Below are 21,215 nucleotides of genomic sequence, written 5' to 3'. Positions count from 1 at the left end.
TTGAATGTTCCCGTTATTCATTTACCGTCAAATTATCCGCTATACATTGTTATTCTACAAAATGTTTTCACATGTCACGGATGTATCACGCAGCTGGCTTCATTTCACGGATTTGTATAGCTTAGCTTCGAAGGGTTCCGTCAAGAAATTCGTCCTTGCTATCTCTTTTATGCGAAGTGTTTCAATAAATAAATAAATATTGATTGCACGCCAAACAATGGGTATTTCGGTCTTGTAAAGAATTACTGAAAATACAACCTTGTTGAAGTCTGAAATTGATTTGTAAATTATGTATGTAATTTGATTTGCAGGACAAAAGATTACCTTCGGTTTATTATTTTGACGTTTACAAAATGCGAATCAATTTAAATGAATATCGGCAACACTTAACGTGTTTTGGTTGGTCATTTTAAATAGACTGGTTTAGCCGATTCATTCTTCATTCTTTAGGGAAAATGAACTGGAGAACCCACTTCTTCTGAATAAAACTTTCTTCAACATGATGAGTCTCCGTGAAAATAATTGCTTATAAGGTCAGCCCACTAATCGCTGCACCCTTTGGTTCCCCGGCAACAGCTTGGGGCCACAATACCATTTTTTTCATCTAACGGTACGCAGTAGTGGCCTGACGCAGGTAGATGCGCCCGCGCACCCGCCCGTTTCTGAGGATTCAATTCTTTGATTTACCATTTCTTTGAACTTTCTTGAGCCCAGACTATAATTATCGAAGATATAAGTAGATACTTTGTGCTGCAATGTGTTTTGTTTGAGTCAAGCTGTTTGTTTGCTTCTATTGTGATCATCCTCAATCTGGTTCAGTTTTTGTGTATACTTAGACAACTTTTCAGCTATATTGTGAACGTTGCATTAGAATTAAAGTGATGTCATTTGACTTAGTTTATGAGTTAAATAAATACACAAACTTTAGTTTCCAATATTAGCCATAGCATGACTCATTGGAACATTTACACAAATTAGTTAGGTATAACAGAATTGTATTGTTGAAAGGCCTCGGCTTGCCATAGGCGGAGCTTTGGAAGGACGCGTGTCACTAACAATAACAAATGTTACAAAAATCCTTTTCTCAACGACTTAATGGCGTTGTAATTAGATGACAAACAAAGTAACGTTACATTGAGCGTTGTGAATAGAGTCCCGCGCCCTTGTCTCTTTGTTAAGCCGCCGGTGAAAGTAAAAGTACGTGTAATGAACGGCGCCCGTTTTATGGCCCCACTGAAAACTAGAATGCAAAACGATAAAAATTAGGAAATCATTTCTAAAAATTCCTTCAATAGTCTGGTTTTCGTTTTACTGTTAGCCTTTTGGCAACATTAATGACTGTTTTAGCTATTTTTGTTTTATAAAACAGTAGTTCCTATTACTGCTTGGCTTCTGGTGAAGAAGCTGAATAGAAAAAAAATAACATGCGGTTAGCCAACTCAAATCTGATCTTCCAATAAACACATTAACAATCTTAATAATGATTGGAAGCGAAAGGGCTCCCTAAGATATTGTGTTTCACCACCGCAGTTTACCATATCAAGTAAAATATGCTCAGCTTGCGTGGAGAACCGGCCTAGGTTAATTCTTAGTGTAGTGTGTTGCCATATTACTAACCCAGCTAACTATTTTATTAAATACTTTATCTTCGAAATATTCTCAGCTGGCTTTCTTCGAATATTGTGACTAACATCCTTCGAACCACTTAACATAGAAACAAAGCGGTACCGTCCCGATACTCTATCCGACATTTGACAGCATACAACATGACAGTGGGCCTGGCACGCGCACGGGAGCACGCCGTCCTGTCAGACCTTCCATACCTCGTGTGCGATGACCCATCCCCATCCTTAAGGCGACAGGGATATATTAGATGTGCGCACACCCGTAGGTAGTCCCCATCTCATGTAGCTTATAAACGGTACGGATCTGAGGACCAATTTGGATTGTTTAAACTGGAAAAATATTTAAATATTAGCTTCGTTCACTATTATGTTGGGAGACAAGAATCTAGAAGTATCTCAAACTCTCTAATTTAATTTATCTGATCCATAGACGCTTAAATAATAAAAAAAAATCATTGGCAGTTTGCCATACTTCGTTCATAGACTTACGTAACTATAGAGGAGAATTTCATAAAAACAATGTTCAGTACAGCTTTATTATTTAATTAGACCAACTAATCTCATGCGTATTCCTATGGAAAAAATAATTATTTCCTTCTATGATCAGAATAACAACCGTTTTCCTGGGCAAACATTTCAGGATAACATCTGTAAAAACATGAGATAACATGGTAAACTAGCATGTTCTGAACCATACTGGCAATTAAAGAGAACATAACTGATCATCTTCACATCTTCCGACATGTTACGCAAATAATATAATTGGAGGAAGCACCACATAGCTATATCATACATACCGTTAAATAATCCTTTGTATACTGTTGTCGGTACCCAAAGATACATAGGATTGTATGAAGTTCTAGTCAGACGGCAGACAGTCATATCAAAATTGGAACTATTGTTGAAGTAGAATAAGAAGATCTCACAACAATAAAATTTTCATCATCGTCACCATATCAATATATTGCCATCCACGGCTGAACGTAGGCCTCTCCCAAGGAACGCCAATAAAATTCTAATGACTGAGAAATAAAAATCAGAAATTGTAGCTTAGAAAAAATGTAACGGCTAATTAAAATGCAAGGAAGGTTCAAGATTACAGCCACAGCAGATAAAATTTACACGTATAAGTAGAAGCAAAGGGATGGCGATGAATAATTCTATAATCATTCAGAATTGCCAGAGGGTACATAAACATAGCCTTAGGATGGACATAGAAAATATAGAGCTGATATGTGCTACAAATGTACTGGACACAGGATAATGAGGACGTTGTCCTGTAATGAAATAACACCAGACAATAATAACTTGTGGAATTAGAATCAGATTTTCCTGCAAAAGGTACTCTAAAACGCAAAGCAATTTTGTAAATACTAAGAAAATTGTATTATAAAGAAATATCCTGATTCACAAAACTATAATACAAGTATTTAATTGTTCTTATTAAAAATTATAATTACGTACATCGAATGTTCCTCATTTAATAATTATTTACCGGAGGACTCTAGTTTATTCGCTTATTTATTATTTTGTGTCACTTCACGCTAATTAATTTAGGTATCAGTCAATGATAAGGTAACAGAGTCAAGGACGAATCAATTAAATAAATATTAACTTATTTTCTCAAATTCCTACGTCATCATTGTTGATAATGGGAAATTAAATTTTCAGAACAATGTATAATTTAAATAATTAAATGTGGGTACTGACATTGTTTTCAGTGTTCAAAATAAACGAAAACTGATAGTACCTACCCAAAAAGTATAAGATTAAAGCATGTTCACAAATTAATCTTAACTTAGGTCACCTCTTGGACATAACATTAGCATAAATAATGCATCTTTTATTGTTAGAGTAGTTAAAGCATATTATGTTTTGTAGATAAATGACGCACCAACTATATCAAAGAATCCTGGGAGAGCATTCTGTCTCAATTACGATCGTACTCACAGACACATCTGCATTTCTTTCAATACATATTTGTTGCGACGAGAAATGTTCTGGGTAATGGGCTTTAGCACTAGTGGAATATAAAATAAGACACCAAATGAACTGTGTAATAGATATGTAACAGGAAATAATGAAGTGACGACTGACAGATATGCAATGAAGAAAAAGACTTGCACATACATACAGAGAGTTATTCCCAATTTGTCATTAGTACCGATTGGTCACCAACTATTTTTTCCATACACCAAATCCCAATTGGTCATTCGAGCAAAATAAATAATTTAATATTTAAATTTTGAGTACCGATTCGTCACCCGCATAAAATTTCACGTATCAGAGTACCGTCAGAAATAAAAGTGTTAGAAGAAATTTTAAATGAAAATCTTCGATGTAGGTAAAGGTATAGCTCTCATATAAATATAATAAAATTTACATTTTAAAAACCCGAAAATGTGACTCGATACTTTTTGTGCCGGTAACAAAAGTACCAGGGGCCCATAACTAGCAAAGAGATTATATCGGGTGTGTCGTTCATAATCACATTAAATTAAATGCGTTAATATATTGGTTAATATATGTCGATTAACGCAAAAATAAAAGAAAAATACGTAAAAATAAAAAAAAAGATTTTTTCAAACAAAGTAAATGGAATAAAAATGTGCAAAAATTACAACACCATATAAAAGTCAGTCATTACAAACAACTGAAATTCTCCCTTGAAAACTGACAGCTGTCAACTGGTCAAAACATACGATACTCCTAACTTTATCTCTGCTTTACACATGATGTTGTAAATTATAAAAACGAAAAATGACTCCTGTGGTTAAACCACTGAATGGATTAGGTTATTTTTTTTACAATTCGCCATAGAATATCATAAAGTATATGCGATATGATTTAATGTGATTGTGAACGACACACCCGATATACATAAAAATGATGAATGATGGTGTAAATTGGTATGTTTATCTACAATTAGGAAAAAAACGTAAAATCCTGACACTCTTGACTGCTATACTCCTGTAAGTTATGCGGTCCTAGTACATGGTGGGCAGTTCCATGGACACTCGTTGATTGGTATATTACTAATCTGATTTATGCGATCCTGGTATTTTGGTTTTGGCCGTGCGGTGTGTGACGCCGTTGAAATCGCGATTTTATTAATAGCGTCTTGCCATATTCGGAAAAAACATAACCAAAATAAATAAAACAAAAACATATTACAATATTGTAAAGCTTATCTTGTTGGCAGTACTTTTTACAAAATAAAGTACGGATGACCAATTGGGACTAAGCAAAATAAAATATTTTATTGAATGACCAACTGGGACACGTTTTTTATGGATGCCAAATCACTAAAATGACGAATCGGGCATAACTCCATACAGATTGAACAGATGTATTTGGAAGTCATAATTACCTAAGGAAAAGTTCTTAGATAAATAACACATCATCTATTTTTCCACGGATATCGGAAAAGGGTGTGACCTAAAACGTAAAGACACGGCATTTTACGTAGAATAGGAAAAAACGTTGATGTGACAAAGACGCATACTTTGGCGCGAGCGTAAAATAATCAATTACACAATTATAAGCAATTCCTATGTGTCATTGGACTTAGACTGTCTGTCTAGATACTTGAATAAGCTGTATTTTTCCTCGCTTAATTATCATTGAAAAGTTACTTTGAATGTTTGTTTGTCATGCTTTTACAGATAAACCACGGAACAGGTTAACATTAGGCACCTTTTCAGAAGATCCCTTTAATAAAATTTCTATCAATCGAAAGACCTAGTAATAGTTCTGATCATGAAATACACGCCTAAGGATACAAGCAAAACCACTAGAAACAACTAGTTAAGGTTAGCGTTGAGACATGACGTAGATGACTAGTAGTACATCAGAATATTATAATTACAGTTCCTTTTATAAGACTTTACCTTCGATTACGTATATAGGGATGGTACAATCAACTTCAGGTCAGTGGTAACAGTTTTATAGGAAAATCGCACTTATTACTATCGAGTTAAGGGGCATGACAGTTACCACTGATGTGCAGTCTACCGTACTACGTATTCCAAAACGTCATCGGTTTGTTGTTGAAGCAATGTTGATATATTTTCTCGATAGGTGAAAGAGTCATTTTCAATGTGGGTGTAGTTGGTTTTTTAATATTACTTAAATCCCATACAAGTTGACGCAAAACAGTGGTATTGGTTCCCGTCGTAATTAATGGGCCCTGGTAAAGATGACTGGGTTAAAACACGTATTTTCTTCAAGGTACTAATAGGTTGTGCAAAATCTGTACATCTGTTTGATTATATGCATGCTGCCCCCTCTTTAAGAACTGCACAAAATGAAAAAAATATCTAGCCGTGAATTACACTACTTAACGCTTAGAGAAAAATATACGTGTCGCTTAATATTTTAAAAAGGAGTTAAGGAGATAATTTTATAAGTATCCCTTGTCACGTTAAATAGTCAGTTATTTATGTGCTTTGGTTCCAGGGCTAACTGCCTAGAGCCCAGGATGTGTCATGTTTACTTTAAGCTATTGCTAATTGTAGCCGCTAGTTAAAATCCCAGTCATAAACTAGACTGGTTTGGTCCTTCAAGGCGTAATATTTTCTTTAACAACTTTACACGTTTGTGACGAGAGCATTGAGTCTCTGAGTACTCTGTTTAAGGCCACACTTTAACATATATTTTGTATTATGCTGATACTAGGCCACTTGTACCTACCCGGACAAAAATGTTAAACCTTAGCATTTTGTCACTAATTCGTTTAGACACGCGATTCAATGCTGCATTATTTCGCAAATATTTAATTTGACAAGCATTCAGGAAGATAATTTTTGTAAACACGACAGATGAGTTATTATTGAAATTTTGAGGCCGCGACTAATGTGAACTGAAAATTTAAACAAGAAATAAATACATATATTAAACGACGAACAAGATTTTTGTGATAGAAATTTGTAAAGCTAACTTTGCTACGTGGGACACGATGAAGGTAAAAGTCAATCCTTTTAGTAAATTGTTTACTATCCATAAATTCGGGTCAAAACGAAAACGAAACATCATTCGTAAAAATAGAGATATCTACAATGTTGTGTACCTATTTCTGTTTCTGAAAGTAGGTTATCATCAAAACGAAGCACGAGTCGATTGAACCGAACGGATAGGTAGTTCAACAAGGACATGATAGCAATATTGATGGAAAATAAACTATATTAGTGGACCCTTGAGAGCTTTGACGTCATAGTCCACCGTATTATACATTAGGGCCCGAGGACGCGGCCGAGGACAGTGCAGTAATTATAAGTATGTCAGGGAAACTGTTTAGAAAGTTGTTTACTCCATTAACATCGAAGCCTATTGGGGAATAATGGGAAATTGATTTTAAATATCCCCATAACTTCCCCCGTCACATAGCAGGCACCAGGCAAATTTGGACGTCCGCTGATCAGATCATCGAGTTAGAAAACGAATAGAACTTTCAAATATACTTTCCTTGATTTAAATTTTGAGTTATCCCCTTCTGATATAATCTGTATTCCAAAATAAACAGTAGTTACAAAAGGTCGTGCGGGTGCTGCGTAGAGTGGGGTCCTACCATCTACCATCGCAGATTTGGGTCAGCGATATGTTACACACGTGTGTTCAACTTACAGACGTCATATGAGTTATATTGAAAATGTATTGGATGATTCTAGCTACTATTTTTTCCTTGTATATGTTATCTCCTGTTTAGATCTGATTTGACAAATTAAGTGCCTCTGGGAATTACGCTCCTAAAGGGAAGGTCTAAATCCTACTTTGCAGAAAACAAAATGCTTTTGCTTTTCAATAGGCAGCAACTCTACCATGCCAGCGAGAGATAAATTCAACAAGTACTATGCAGTTCAATAAATTGACAAAGAATTCCTCCAAGTTCGCCCTACAACATGTCTGCAGCCAGGATTGCGTTTATAAATAGTCTATAAATACTAGTAATAATGTTACCGGTTGAGCATGAGATTGTAAGTGGACTTGCGTGCTGATGGACACTTGTTTCGCGCACATTCGTTCTAAGCCAAGGATGTAAAGGAATGACTTAATGCCAGGGTACATGCTCTAGTTATAACCCAGCGCAGATAAATTAGTACGTAAGAGCTGTGGAAATGTAAATTATTTATTTATCCTCAAATATATCCATATTTACTTCTATACTTAAATATTTTAATAGCTAGTTTCCTTTCAAAATTTTATGTTAGTGGTATTTTTGTTTGTGCTATAAATTATTGCTTAACTGCTGGTAGGTATCTCAACTGCAACCTACTCATCCTTGGAACGAGTCATCCTTGTAGTTTCAAGATATGCATGTTTTTATATAAGTTTTTAAGTTCTATATGTGGTACCCTCGTAATATAAGGTCTTATTATATGCGCATAACAATGAGTCAGGACTGAGCTCACTCTGACATCAACAAATTGGCAGTGCACGAAAAGCCTGCACTGCAATATCATTGCACATTTGAAACTTGCGTAGGCGATTACTGGACAATTTATTGAACAATTACGTCACTTCGTTGTACTCGAGTACTATCCAGCACTGACAGCGGTCTTAGGGCGAGACGTTCACGCAAGAAACACCTCTAGGCGTTCAATGAGTAACATGAAAGCGAGCTCCGTTTTTGAATCGTGCGTAATTGTCGCGTGCGAAATCTGACAACGTGCCTGCAGGTGTCTTCCGCGTAGAGATTTTCCGCTAAATTGAAACTGCATCAAATGAAATGTTATGCAGCCGCCTGGACAAACATAACGCCGTAAAACAACGCAATTGCACAGTGAGTCAGGCGAGCTTACGAAGTCAAACAACACCCCCGTAGCGGCCGGCGTAGCGTCCCCGACAGCCGGCTCTACGATACAATCACAGTGAGTGAGGCAGTGTAGTCCGCGCCTCCACGCCGAGCGCACGCATCGTCCGACCACTCGCCGCTACGAGTGCGATGTTCATCGAACCTTCCGTGACTGTGCACCGATTTGATATTCAAATTGGACAATCGAAATAAGTCGTCAGGAGTGGATTGTATTGTAATGAGGTGGGCCCTACGTCGCCAGCACAGGGTGGGACCCTTCATAAAGTTGGACACACAGTTTCTTGACATGAGTTAAGGAGTTTATGCAGTGCGCTACTAATTTTGACCAGTGAAGTGACTGAGCCAGTGATGAGGAGTTTGCTTGGAGGCTTCGAAGGCCGCCAAAATTAATTCTTACACGGAGCTCGGGGCGCGCACAGTGCCGCCCCGGGGGGCGCGCCGCCGCCAATTCATCAAGGGTTGGAAGAAGACCATGGGAGTCATCTCGAAAACCTTTGGCGTTGTCTTCAGTCTGTAAGTAAACTGAATCAAAACAATAACATTGAAATTGCAAAATTGTAACAAGAAACAATTTTCTCGCATTACCATTTTATACGTGCGAGAGGAGAAAGTTGCATCTGAAAATTGTTTATCATGACAATTTATCATAAACGCAACTAGAGTAGATAAATGGTGGCAATAAAAGCCCATTTCTCGACAGTGACGCGACGAGTCGTCGCTCGTCGTATGCGCTTGCGCAAGTGCTCCTATTCGCACGTTCGCCGCATCGTAAAGATGCGTGCGCTTTCAGCTGCATGCGTAACAAACCGAACGTTTTTATTAATGTGTTCATTCATCTTCAAGTTGTCGTTTTCCGTTGTCTCACGAAATAGAAACCTCCAATAGGTTATGCAAAAATTACGCCACCTATTATCTGACCTGCCATCCGCTCCCGTGCCATTCATCATTGTTGATTTGTAAACGACTATTCTCACCAACACAACGGTTTAGTCTACTTTCCCCTAAGACGTTGTTCTAAATTAAAGTTCTTTGAATATTACAGGCCGTAAAATGTAGTCTGTGGCATTCAGACTTGTAAACTTAATATTTCTACTTGCTGTCCCATCAATAAAAATAATACTGGTACTAGAACTACTTTTTACTATCCATAAAAGGTTACCATTATTTATGGAGTCACACACTTCATGAATTTTCCAACACTCATTACCAATGTCAATATCGATTGGAGGCATGAAATCGTACCCTAATGGCTTTCGTGAAGGCTGTTCGTAGGATCCAAAATAGTCTTGATTACACTGAAATTATGAAGTGTTGGATATCATGGTAACGATTGCATTACACGGCAAGATCCGAATCTATGATGAGCCTAAATCATTATTTGGCCAATTTAGTCGTCATAAATTTTGATGATTATTTTTCCGACCCAAATATCGACCAATAGAATTGCACCATTCGACGTCACGTGGTACAACCTACATGGTATTATACTGATTATTTTTCCGACCCAAATATCGACCAATAGAATTGCACCATTCGACGTCACGTGGTACAACCTACATGGTATTATACTGAAAATTTTTTGAATATTTTCTCTGGTCGTTGCTACGTCAAACTGACAGGTTGTGGCCGACATTTGGGACGGAAAAATAATCTCCCGAATACCACACGAGCTTCATAATTATCTGGCATTTCCCTCAAGGTTCCCTGCAAACAAATAAAGTCGTCAAGTTTTTCAGGAAAAATCACTCGCGCTTCGCGCTCGTTATTTTTTAACCTGAAAAATTTGACTCCTTCATTTGTTTGCAACGAACCTATCGGAAAATACCCGATAATTTTGAAGCTCTTGTGGTATTATAAGTGATAATTTTTTGAATATTTTCTCTGGTCGTTGCTATGTCAAACTGACAGGTTGTGGCCGACATTTGGGACGGAAAAATAATCCCCGAATACGAGCTTCTTCAAAATTCTCTGGCATTTCCCTCAAGGTTCCTGCAAACAAATAAAGTCGTCAAGTTTTCCAGGAAAAATCACTCGCGCTTCGCGCTCGTGATTTTTTAACCTGAAAAACTTGACTCCTTCATTTGTTTGCAACGAACCTATCGGAAAATACCCGATAATTTTGAAGCTCTTGTGGTATTATAAGTGAATGTACAACGCGAACGAGATTAGCACGCATGGTTTTTTTGACGATCATGTTATGTATTCTTCTAGTTTGCGTAATGGTGATCCATTGTTTCAAGTGAAACTGATCTTAGCTGATTTAGGTGAAGGTACTCGTAATAAAGCTGGGGGTTATGTATTAACTACCGGTGTTTACTATGGATTATATTAGCTAATATGGTCATTAATGAACTGTGCTAATAATTAGCACCATTCATTTTTATGCCGCACATTAGTGTTAAGCCTCTTAATTTTTTACGGCCCAAATTCCCTTTTTTACCAAAACAATTCAATGGGAGTAGAATCTAATAAATTAGACACCAACAATGTAACTGTGTGGGGATAAAATACAGCTGGCAGCCCTTTGAACTCAGGGTTATAATGTAGAGGTCATTCGCGTTTCCGGACGACCTATTTTCTCGCATAAACAAGGGACTCCACAAAGCCCATTTTACAATTTATATCACGGAACAGTGACTGGTCAGACATTGATCACAGTAAGTCGTTACAACTCACGATTCTGATCGCCAACTTGCGAATAAATGGTGCACCGTGTAATTTTGCTGGATAGCCAATTATTATGACGTCACAAGGCATTGGCCAACACGCTGCCAGGCTGCTGCTATCGGACCCTATCTAAAATTAATAGGGCAAAGTTCCGTAAAACGTCCGCCCGCAGTAATCTCGATCGACCTCAATGCTTAAGATTGATCTGTATTAATTTTCTTGCTAATTATTATCCAAAAAGGTTAATTTTATAATAAAAATAAAAAACCCAACTTATGAACAATTCACATACATAGTCGCATATGCAACATCTGACATAACCAATAGGCAGCAATATTTCACAGAAGAACTGCCTCGTACAACATTTTCATTAGGAGCTTTACTGAGTCTGAAACTTTCCGGTACATCAAGACCATGTTAATAGATATCTAATACAGAGCTCGTATTATATTTTAAATAAAGTCAATTTAAATGAATCTACAATTTCCAAAAGTCAGTTAATCGATTGGTACCTCATAACGGCGGACCAGTTTTTTCTTTGATCTCAACTATCTCCACATAATTTCTATGAAAGACAGCTTCCTCTGTCGACTTCTCCAGAAATATATATCCTGTTTTAAACTTAATGGTCGTGAGAATAGGTAATTTGGAGTTTTCATCGATGTCCTTTTTATTGCGTCAAATATAAGATAAATAAAACTGAGTAATGATCATTGATCGCTCTACGGACACTTGAATAGAGATAATGAAGCTAATGGCCGCTGTTGAAATTCTAATACAAGAATGGAAGCGAAAATTAACGTAAATTAAATGCGGTTTCAGATACCCAATAAATCACGGGTTAATGTCTTAAGGGTATTAAAAGCTAAAGTATAGCCAACGCGCAAATGCACAGTCTCGACTATATTATTTGCTATCGAAGGAGGTTTAATAGTTCTTCGTTTATACAATAAAACGCTTATCAGTAGTTGTTTATGCTCACACATTATTGTTGCTAACGGAAATATTAAAAGCACAATAAATTCCGAACGCGAAGGGTTAGGGACCTATCCCACTATTGTGATTTGTCCCAAACATTAAAACGTGCGAATCTTCAACTAAATGCCGATGGTTCGCAATAAATATCTTCGGTAAGCCGTACAAAGATGTTTGCAATATAATCTGGTCCTTTGTAGTTGTGCTCCAGAAAGGTGCACAATTGTGTGCGTCTTATTGTGCTCCTAGCGTTTCGGGAAGCGCGGGGGTTGTCAAAGACACACTCATAATGTTCAATAGGACGTTTTTAACACAGATCCCCGAACTTTTTTATTTTTGTCGGCACAAATGTTATTTTTAATCTGGAAATAGAAAAAGGCTTAAAGCATCAGCTTTAAAATTGCGTTTCGCGAAACAATCAAGGATCGAAGAGCGAATTTATATAGATCTTTAAAGATAAAGAACTTGTCAAAATATTTAAATGAGCATTCGTAAATTTGGGATATCTGCCAAATCTGTCTCAAACCCGCATCCAGGAAATGCCTTTGTGTTATATTCAAGAGATACTACATATCTAGATCAATTTTACATTGACGTCATCAGTCGTATTTCAGTGTAACCTTTACTTGTTACTATTTCCAACGCGGTCTTCATTACTTATTCACATTTGGAGTATTGTCCTTCATTTTCTTTTATGATTCCATTTTCGTTATCTACTCCATTACATAAGAATGGGTCAAATTCTATGGAAAACTTCACTATGATACTAATTTCCTCTAGGCGTGGTATTTAGTTACCTAGTCATGAAAAGGGATCCTTTATTAGCAAACACCTAACATAGTATGAAATCGATAAGAAATATCAAGTATTTCGTAAAACAAACAAATCGTAAAATAATTACTCGTTCTCCGTTATCGATAGCTAAAACAAACGTTGTTAATGTGAGTTATCGCGCTTCATCGCTTTTAAATTAACAATAGGACACAAGTTTTACGAGGAGTCGTAAATTGTGGGCTTTTTACGTGTCGGTACTATACTTTATACGGTGCTGGCGTGCTCCTATATCGTTTGTTGCGGGTTACCAATCAAATCGTCGTAAAGCGTAATGGTTTCGGTCGTAATCCACTCGATATGGGAACTATCATTCTCTTAGATGGTCCCGATGACCGGCCCGATACAGATGGACAAGTTCATCTACTATCATTAGTCACGGGAATGTAAACTCTATTCCTTTTAAAATAGAATTGTTGATACACGCAACCTGATTTGGCGTTGGAAGAATTTTGGCCGCATTAGCGTCGGTTCTCGCGTTTGGGCAAACACCGTGGTTTAGATTATAACGTGTGTGGAGAATCTTATTTTCTTATGCTCATTGTTTTTATAACACCATTTTCGTATTTTTTCGGTCCGTCTAAATGGTCCATTTAAATAATTGTTAATGTACGTATTGTATTTAAAAAGACGCCCATGTTTAGTTTCACTATTTTATTTGGATGGCTGCACCAGGGCCATGGCTTGTAAAAAAAACTAGCAGTAATTTAATATGTGGCTTTACTTTCAATTCATAAGGACGAATATTTCCAGCATGTCAATATTTGTCTTTTTTATGTTCTCAACAAAATGAATCGTCTCCTGTTACCTAGGTGTTGTTTTTTCTGCGCAAAGTGCGTGACAATAGGGCTAGCTTGGACACCAGGGCAGTCGTGTGGAATGGCATTGTAGGACGAGTCTAACTGGTGTGGCCGCTCACGTGCCCAAGGACTGGATTGTCGACAGCCCACAATAGACTTGTCATATCAGTTTTTTAACGTTTTCGTGACACCTTGAACTTCATTTTAAATAGATGAAGATGAGTATTTATCAGAATCATCAAGCTTAAGTAAACTTCGTTTATTAATAATGCAATTTTCCCTGAAGTTTTACTTTTTATTATTTGCTGTAGATTCCAAACAACAAATATTAACAATAAGATTTGTATGTTGTGTACACAAGCTTACTTTAGTAAATAAAGAAACAAAGCAAAGGCAGCGGTGTTCAGCTGCGCGGGAGTGTTCCCGCCAATCGGTCATTGTCCTTGCGTTTCCTGTCATTAAACATTACTCATTGCACGAGTTACCCACATTTCGTTTATAGATCCCTTCGGCACGTCAACAGTTGTAAACATATTAAACATGCGCGTACGTTTAATTTGGTCCTCCCCATAAAGTTGGTCTTTCCTTGTAAATGTTTTAAGGTCTGCGTCATTTAACATTCTTGGTCTTTCGAGTCCAAATTTTTGGCACAGTATTTTGTAAAATGTACTCCAAATTCACGTACCGTAAAAACTGTTCTTGCATATATGTAAGTTTGCTCTAGTTTCGTAGTTTTTTTTTTTTCTCATAATTGTTTCTTTTTTCGCGAAAGTTATGTGGCCGAAAGTAAAAATTTGCGAAAGTTCACATGAATACATACAGAGGTCTGTTTAGTTGGATTAATTGAAAGTTTCCTGAATGTTGTTCTGTTACGTCCGTTCCCTATATGCTATCTATCTATTGTTTTGCTTAATAGAGATAGGGAATATGACATTACTTGTATAGAGCAAACGTCAAAATTCAATCCACAGATTGTATATTGGGATCGGCGGTTAATGTCAGTGTCTCGTTGATAATTAAGCGGCGCTCATAGTGATTGGGAGGTCAGAGTTTAACAAAGTCCCATGTCAGCCATTGTTTCCCCTACCCAACGCCATTGTGTGAACTTCCGCCGGGGCCCGCGTTCATTAATTACAAAGAAATTAAGGGTGAACATTATCAAGTGGACACATGTATTTTTTAAATATTTAACGGACATGTATCTCTAATAAAGCGATATCAGAGTTAAATTAACTAACAAAGATAATTAATAAATGCAGTTAGCATGAAAAAAAAAATCTTTTCTGTATTTGCGCTTGCGCTATTTGTACAAATGGTTAGCGGCTTATCAAAGCAAGTATAAACGTTTAAGTACGCTTGCACTTACTAGATAATAACTATTACCCACTAGGATTAACACTAAATGTGTCAGCGACACAACATTTTAATTTAAAAAAACGAATTGAGTACCTCCTCCTCTATAGGAAGTTGGTAAAAAAAAAAAAAAAATTACAGAGAGACAAAATGTGGGTTACCATACAGTAAAAACAGAAAAAATCACCAGATTACTAGGTCTGTTTTTTCATTGCGTCCACAATAATTTGTTTGTCTGTGTTGCCATAGTAGTAGCGGAAATCCTTCGTAATATCCTAATAGGCGTGACGTGTTCACAATCGTTTACCACATAATTTTTAGCTCCATGATAATTATACTTCAATGCAATGAAAAATGTTTTTTTTTTGTTCTGTTTTATTTGGTCCAGTTTTGGTATTGTCTAGATTTAGTTGACTGTGAATGTTTATTTGCCAAATTAAGACTAATTTATTGGTATCATTTTGCTTTGACATTATGGTTTGTCTATGTTTGAATGCGATATTAGCATAAATTAATGTCGTGTCGTTAATTTAATAAAATCTTTAAAATGCTTTGGGATTGAGAAGCTCCTAAGAGATAACATGCGAGCCCTCTTGCAAAAAAACTAAAACTTGATCCCTAATGCATTAATACTCTACATGAAGACTTAATTTAACGCAAATTTATTTTTTACACTGCAACCTATTATCACATAATGCTTTAATCTCAGCATATTTTTCAATTTATAAAATTTCTTGGAAACTTAATTTGTAGGTGAGCCGGGATCGCTATGATTTATGGCAGATAAAAAAACATCTTACCTGCATATAAGGCGTTAGTTCAAAACTTTAAATGTGCATATTTATATCAAAAACCTAATTGTTAAGCAATGAGCAACAACAAATTTTTGGTCCTTTGGCCCGCAAGGGGACAAATTATGCAGCCCCATTAATTCAAAAAATACATATATTTAAATTGTATTTGTTGTATAAAAGCGTATCATTATTATATCATCCCAGTAAACCACAGGCCTAGTAACAGCCCACGTAGTTTCCTCCTGATCAGTCGTATAGGAAAATATATGGAATTCATGGCAAATAAATAACAAATATCAAACACAATGCCAATAACATGTACCTATTCGGCTTAATTAGCGGTTTGTTTGTAGGGGAATATGAGGTCATATACACTGGTCCTTACATCTCTAGCTACCACAATACTGAGTACAAAAGCACCGGTGTCTATAACAAATAAAACCGGCCAATGCGAGTCGGACTCGCGCACGAAGAGTTCCGTACCATTATTTATAAAACGGAGAAAAAGTCCAGCTTTTTGTTTGCGAACCCCCCAAAATATTTATTATATTCTAGTTTTCAGTATTTGTTGTTATAGCGGCAACAAAAATACATCATCTGTGAAAATTTCAGCTCTCTAACTATCACGGTTCATGATAGACAGACGGCCGGACGGACAGAGGAGCGAAAACAATAGGGTTCCGTTTTACCCTTTGGGTACGGAACCCTAATAAATAAATAAACATAATATGGTTTGTTGACCAAGGAAGTAATTTAGCACAATTATTAAGCACGTATCAGCTTCTAATTCCACAGAGGTCGCGCCAATGTCGGCCATTTCATAATACCATTTTGCCTTCTACAAATATATAATTCATTTGGGACTTAACATTTAAACAAGACGCCTATTGTTACGTGGCAATTCGATTCGGATCTACGTGTCAATATTAGATTTTATTCTCGGAAGTAATTTGATATTTTTCGAGTTCCACTGAAATATTGACGATATAAAGGGCTTTAAAAAGTATGGAAGTTCGATTTTAGGACCCTTTAGGACAGGCGTATTTTTTTATAAAAAGTGATACAAACCGACTATTATCATGAGTATTATTATGACAAAGTATTAAAGACACGTCGTCCCGAGTCGTTTCCTCCGTGTGACAATTACGAATTAGTTACGGTTTAGACAGACGCTGTGCCTCCAGCTAATTCTCAATATCCCAGTAACTAGTATTTCTCCAATACGTCTTGCCGCTTCAGGTAAATGACATGAGTATGTAGTGACCAGGGGCCAACGATCAGCTTTCCTTTCCCCCAGCGAGGCATTCTAACGCGCTGCAGAGCCCACGGCGCTTGCTCATCACCGGTCATTATGTTTAGGACCTTAATTACAAGCTTCCAGCCTAATGGGAAACTGCATCATATTTTAACATCGTCAGATAACATTAAAGTTACTGGTCAAAAACAAATTATGTATCCACTTGCCAAAAAAGTTAAAAAGACTATTCTTATTGCAGAAATGCAATTTCATAAAACTAAACGCAGCACATGTCGTGCCATGTGCATCGCAAGCTTTCGTCTTTGTAATGTTGAAACACAAAAGTATGTTATTTTAAAATATCGGGAGGCAGACGCATTGTTTCCAAACGACTTGGAAGTGTTCTTAGCAGTCATCAATGGCAGCTGTTCGGCGATGAGTTAGGGCCGAGGGCCACGGGCGCACGCGCATGCTGCGGTGAAAGTACGCCTCTAAGTTACACACGTGCACGCAGCACTATTCCTAAACTTTATACTGTTTAAGTTTTGGCTTTTCGTAAGACAGCCTAAGCTGTCCAACGTAAGTCAAGTTTGACGAAGCTTATCAAGCATCGTCTGGACACGGTCACTGTTAATTAAATAACTACTACAGACACGAGATTGAGATCTCGCAGCGTCATCTCCGATTCAGCCCTGACACAGAATGAAGACGTCAGGCACGGGTAGCGTCCGCGTTATCTGGCGAGCTATCACCGGCGTATGTTTACAATGAGCTGGTCGAGACGCGAGAGACACCTCGCAGGCTCGCACACCTGTCGGCCACGGCGCGGGACGTGACCGGCGCGCGCGCAGCCCGGGGCGCGTGCGCCGCCCCACCTCCGGGGGAATGCCTCCGATACTCATTAACTTTCGGGGATTGGTGGCATTCGATGATATATGTCGACGATGCCGGATGCTTGTGTAATGACTGCCCCATCATGCTATCACGAAAGCACGAACCATACAGCCGTACCTTTTGTTGACTTTTAGAGAACAAAAATGCGATTCGAATTCACTCTCGCATCGCGTGCCGGAAACTATTTTCTCACCGATCTTATAACAAACCGTACAATTTACACGTACACACATCTAACAGATAATATTATGTGTATCGTTGCGGGTAATTTTAGGTCATTCCCATCAAACGGCGTCGCGGTCGGCCGGGAGACGGCCTTGTGTGGACGCGCGCTACAACTGTTGCACAGCTCGACGGACAACTTAAAGGTTCCTCTATTACCTCGGCTATTGTCGCGGGGCCCTTACCAGCAAACAATGCTGCACATGATCAAATATTAAGCACGTGTCTTACATAAAGTGCCTCGCACGTTTCTTTTTAATAGATCAACTAAACATTAGCCGAAGGTTCTTCTGTAAAAGGGCTCGATAGGTTATTATGACCGACGCGTACGTGATTTCGGCCGATGTACGTTTCGGCGAACTCATTGTTTCAACATCGAATTACGTCGAAAAGTCTCCAATTTTGTTATGTCTACCCAATTTGTTTGGCGTCCGGCCTAACAATAAAAAATATCGATTACAATTCTAAGCACACAGAGCTATATCTAATGATCTAGGCAGCACCGGGAGGTGTGCGTGCGCGGCGTGTCTGCACGTATAACTCTCGGGGCCCAAATGAAATTATTATACTAATTACCGAATGTCGACCACGAGCGAGGGGCGTTGCGGTTCTAAATCTCCCGCTCTCCTAAATCGATTACGGGTATTACGGACCTAGAGCCGGGCGTTTTGTCTCTGTCTTATGTGGGCCGGCCTTGCTCTCGTCTTTTTGGTCATAATCTATCACGGTTCATTGCTCCTAGTGGCCAGTTTGGCCGACTGCTGCGAGACTACGGACTTAACAGATGTTCTTATCTCGTTTGTTTAATGAAGTTTTTAATAATGGCTGGTGTTGGAAATTGTTTTAGAAGACAGTCGTGTCTCAAGCCTCCCACATTAGCGTCAGGTGATGGCGCGCTGTGGATGAGCACAGTTTCACACCGCTCACGTTTATTATTTTACTTTTAATAGTCTACGCTCTGGTAAATAACGAAGGAGCACTTTCACATGTGGAGCCTACTTTTAATTGATATTACAAAATTGACCAAGATACAGTTTTTACTACGCATACATTTGTTATATAGGGCAGCATTATGCACCAGATAATGAAGTGCTTGCAAATGTAAATTTTTGCGTGTAACAAGGTCGAAAATATTGTGAGCAAATGTACTCATCAGATTGTTTTGTTCGGCCTTTGAAATGATTTCATGCGCGATAGCTTAGTTGTGTGCATTTATCATTTACATGACACAAACGAATGGTTTGTCTACGGGTCTCTTTTATTATGTCTCTATTGCACATAGCGATGACAAAACACTTCTAAATGTTTCTTAGTGTAAAAGGAACATATAAGCTTTATCTTACCAATAAAACTTCGGAAGAAAGAGCCGATGGGTAAGCCAGGTGACTCTTAGCATTTTCACATAAGTTGGACAATTTTTTTTTTGAAGTTTGACTTAATAATATGTTTGAAGTTTAATGCTGCAAACATTGTTATGCCCATTGTAATAGGCTGTGCAATTACAGAACCTTGGGCGCGACCTACATTGCGTTTTAGAAATATAACAACTAATCTTTGTATCATTCGCTTCCTTATGTGCTAATGAAGGAAATTATTTAATGTCTATAATAATATACATAGTGGTTTTGCAAATAAAAACTTATATAATTTAGTTTCTGCATTGTTTTAATTTTTATCGCGGTTTGCGATCTAAGTATATGTACTTAAGTTACATTGTTGTTAAACGCGATTATAAAACCTAAACTTTTTAAATATTTACCTATAAATAGCTGAACTAATTTAATCGTGAACAACTTTTTGTCTGGCAACTATTAACCAACCCTCAAAATAACTCCGCAGAAGAAATTATTCTCTAAGTACAAGTCCGGCTTAAACCTCATTTACCTCAAATTCCATAAAACCTCGAGCTTAAAGCCAAACCTCTTTAATATACATAGTTATTAAACCCTTCCCTAAAGGGGATGGCTGTGGCATGCGACATATTGCGGCCAACCAGGGATTAGCTTCTAGCGACCGCGGCCGTGGTTAATCTGGTTTACTTGGGTAGGGCAACAAACCATTTTCAATTAATTATAGTTATGTATATTATTATGGAGATAGGTATGGAACTGTAATTCGTAGAAAGAAAGTGAAGAGAAATAATTTTTGTTCCATCAATTCAAATGTTTATTGTTTCAAATCGTCAACACATCACAAAAAATTACGATTATTTTTTAAATCCTTTCTTTAACCCCTAAAAACGTTTGACCCTAATTTTACTTTATTTGATACCTACCTAGTGAGAGTATTGAGACTCCTGCTTCGATATGGAACTCCCTTTATGTCCCAAAAAAACTACTGTCTCAATAAAAGCGATCTACCTAATCATCCTTCTGCACGACCATCTTAGCTTTCAGAAATTCACAATCCTTAACCCACTTCGTCTTTCTTCCGCAGCCTGTTCGAGCAGGAGATTATGAGCTATGTGCCGGCGGGCGGGTGCTCCGTAGCCGCGGGCTCCGCGGGCGCTTCGCCCTCGCCAGCCGCGTCACCGGCCGCCGCGCGCAGCACGCGAGCGCCTGCTCCCCAACGCAGGGACTTCGAGGCTAAGCTACGAGCGTTCTATAGGAAGCTTGAAAGCAAAGGCTATGGACAAGGGCCTGGTAAATTAAAGTAAGTTCTCTATAAAAAGCTTTTTTTTTCGTATTTTTTACCTGACGAGATGGGTTGTTTTTGCGTGTCTTGTTTGCTCGGAATTTAAAATCTTCTGATGATTTGAGCTTCTTTAGTTCTCTAAAGTAGCAATATCTGCTACCTTACTAAACAACCAGCAGCTACCTAACTTGACAGTAAGAAACTTTAATAATCACCTGAAGCTCCCATTTTATTAGAACTTTCTCAATATTTCGTATTGGATCAAATATGTATCCAACAGAAATACGGCACATATTTTTTTTTTATTGCTCTGTTGGGAAACTAAAGCATCCTCGGTGATATATTTTATGCAGGTGCGGCAAGAAATTCCGT

At 37.7% G+C, this 21,215-nt stretch overlaps 1 protein-coding gene across 8 annotated transcripts in view; it reads left to right on the top strand.

Annotated features, from left to right (window-relative positions):
- Positions 1 to 21,215, top strand: part of Hecw (Hecw ubiquitin protein ligase) — a 101,996-nt gene that overhangs the window by 71,047 nt on the left and 9,734 nt on the right. For 7 of the 8 annotated variants that reach the window (XM_064036344.1, XM_064036346.1, XM_064036342.1 and 4 more), the window contains one exon: positions 20,646 to 20,861. In XM_064036344.1, coding sequence (XP_063892414.1) covers positions 20,646 to 20,861 — 216 coding nt within the window. Of the gene's footprint in view, positions 1 to 8,477; positions 8,950 to 20,645; positions 20,862 to 21,215 lie in introns of those variants that run through there. The other variant, XM_021325230.3, reaches the window with a different exon arrangement.

This window comes from Helicoverpa armigera, chromosome 9, assembly GCF_030705265.1.
Source record: "Helicoverpa armigera isolate CAAS_96S chromosome 9, ASM3070526v1, whole genome shotgun sequence".
NCBI classification, from domain to species: Eukaryota; Metazoa; Arthropoda; class Insecta; order Lepidoptera; family Noctuidae; genus Helicoverpa; species Helicoverpa armigera.
The sequence above is the reverse complement of the archived record's forward strand: the minus strand, read 5'-3'. Positions and strand labels throughout refer to the sequence as shown.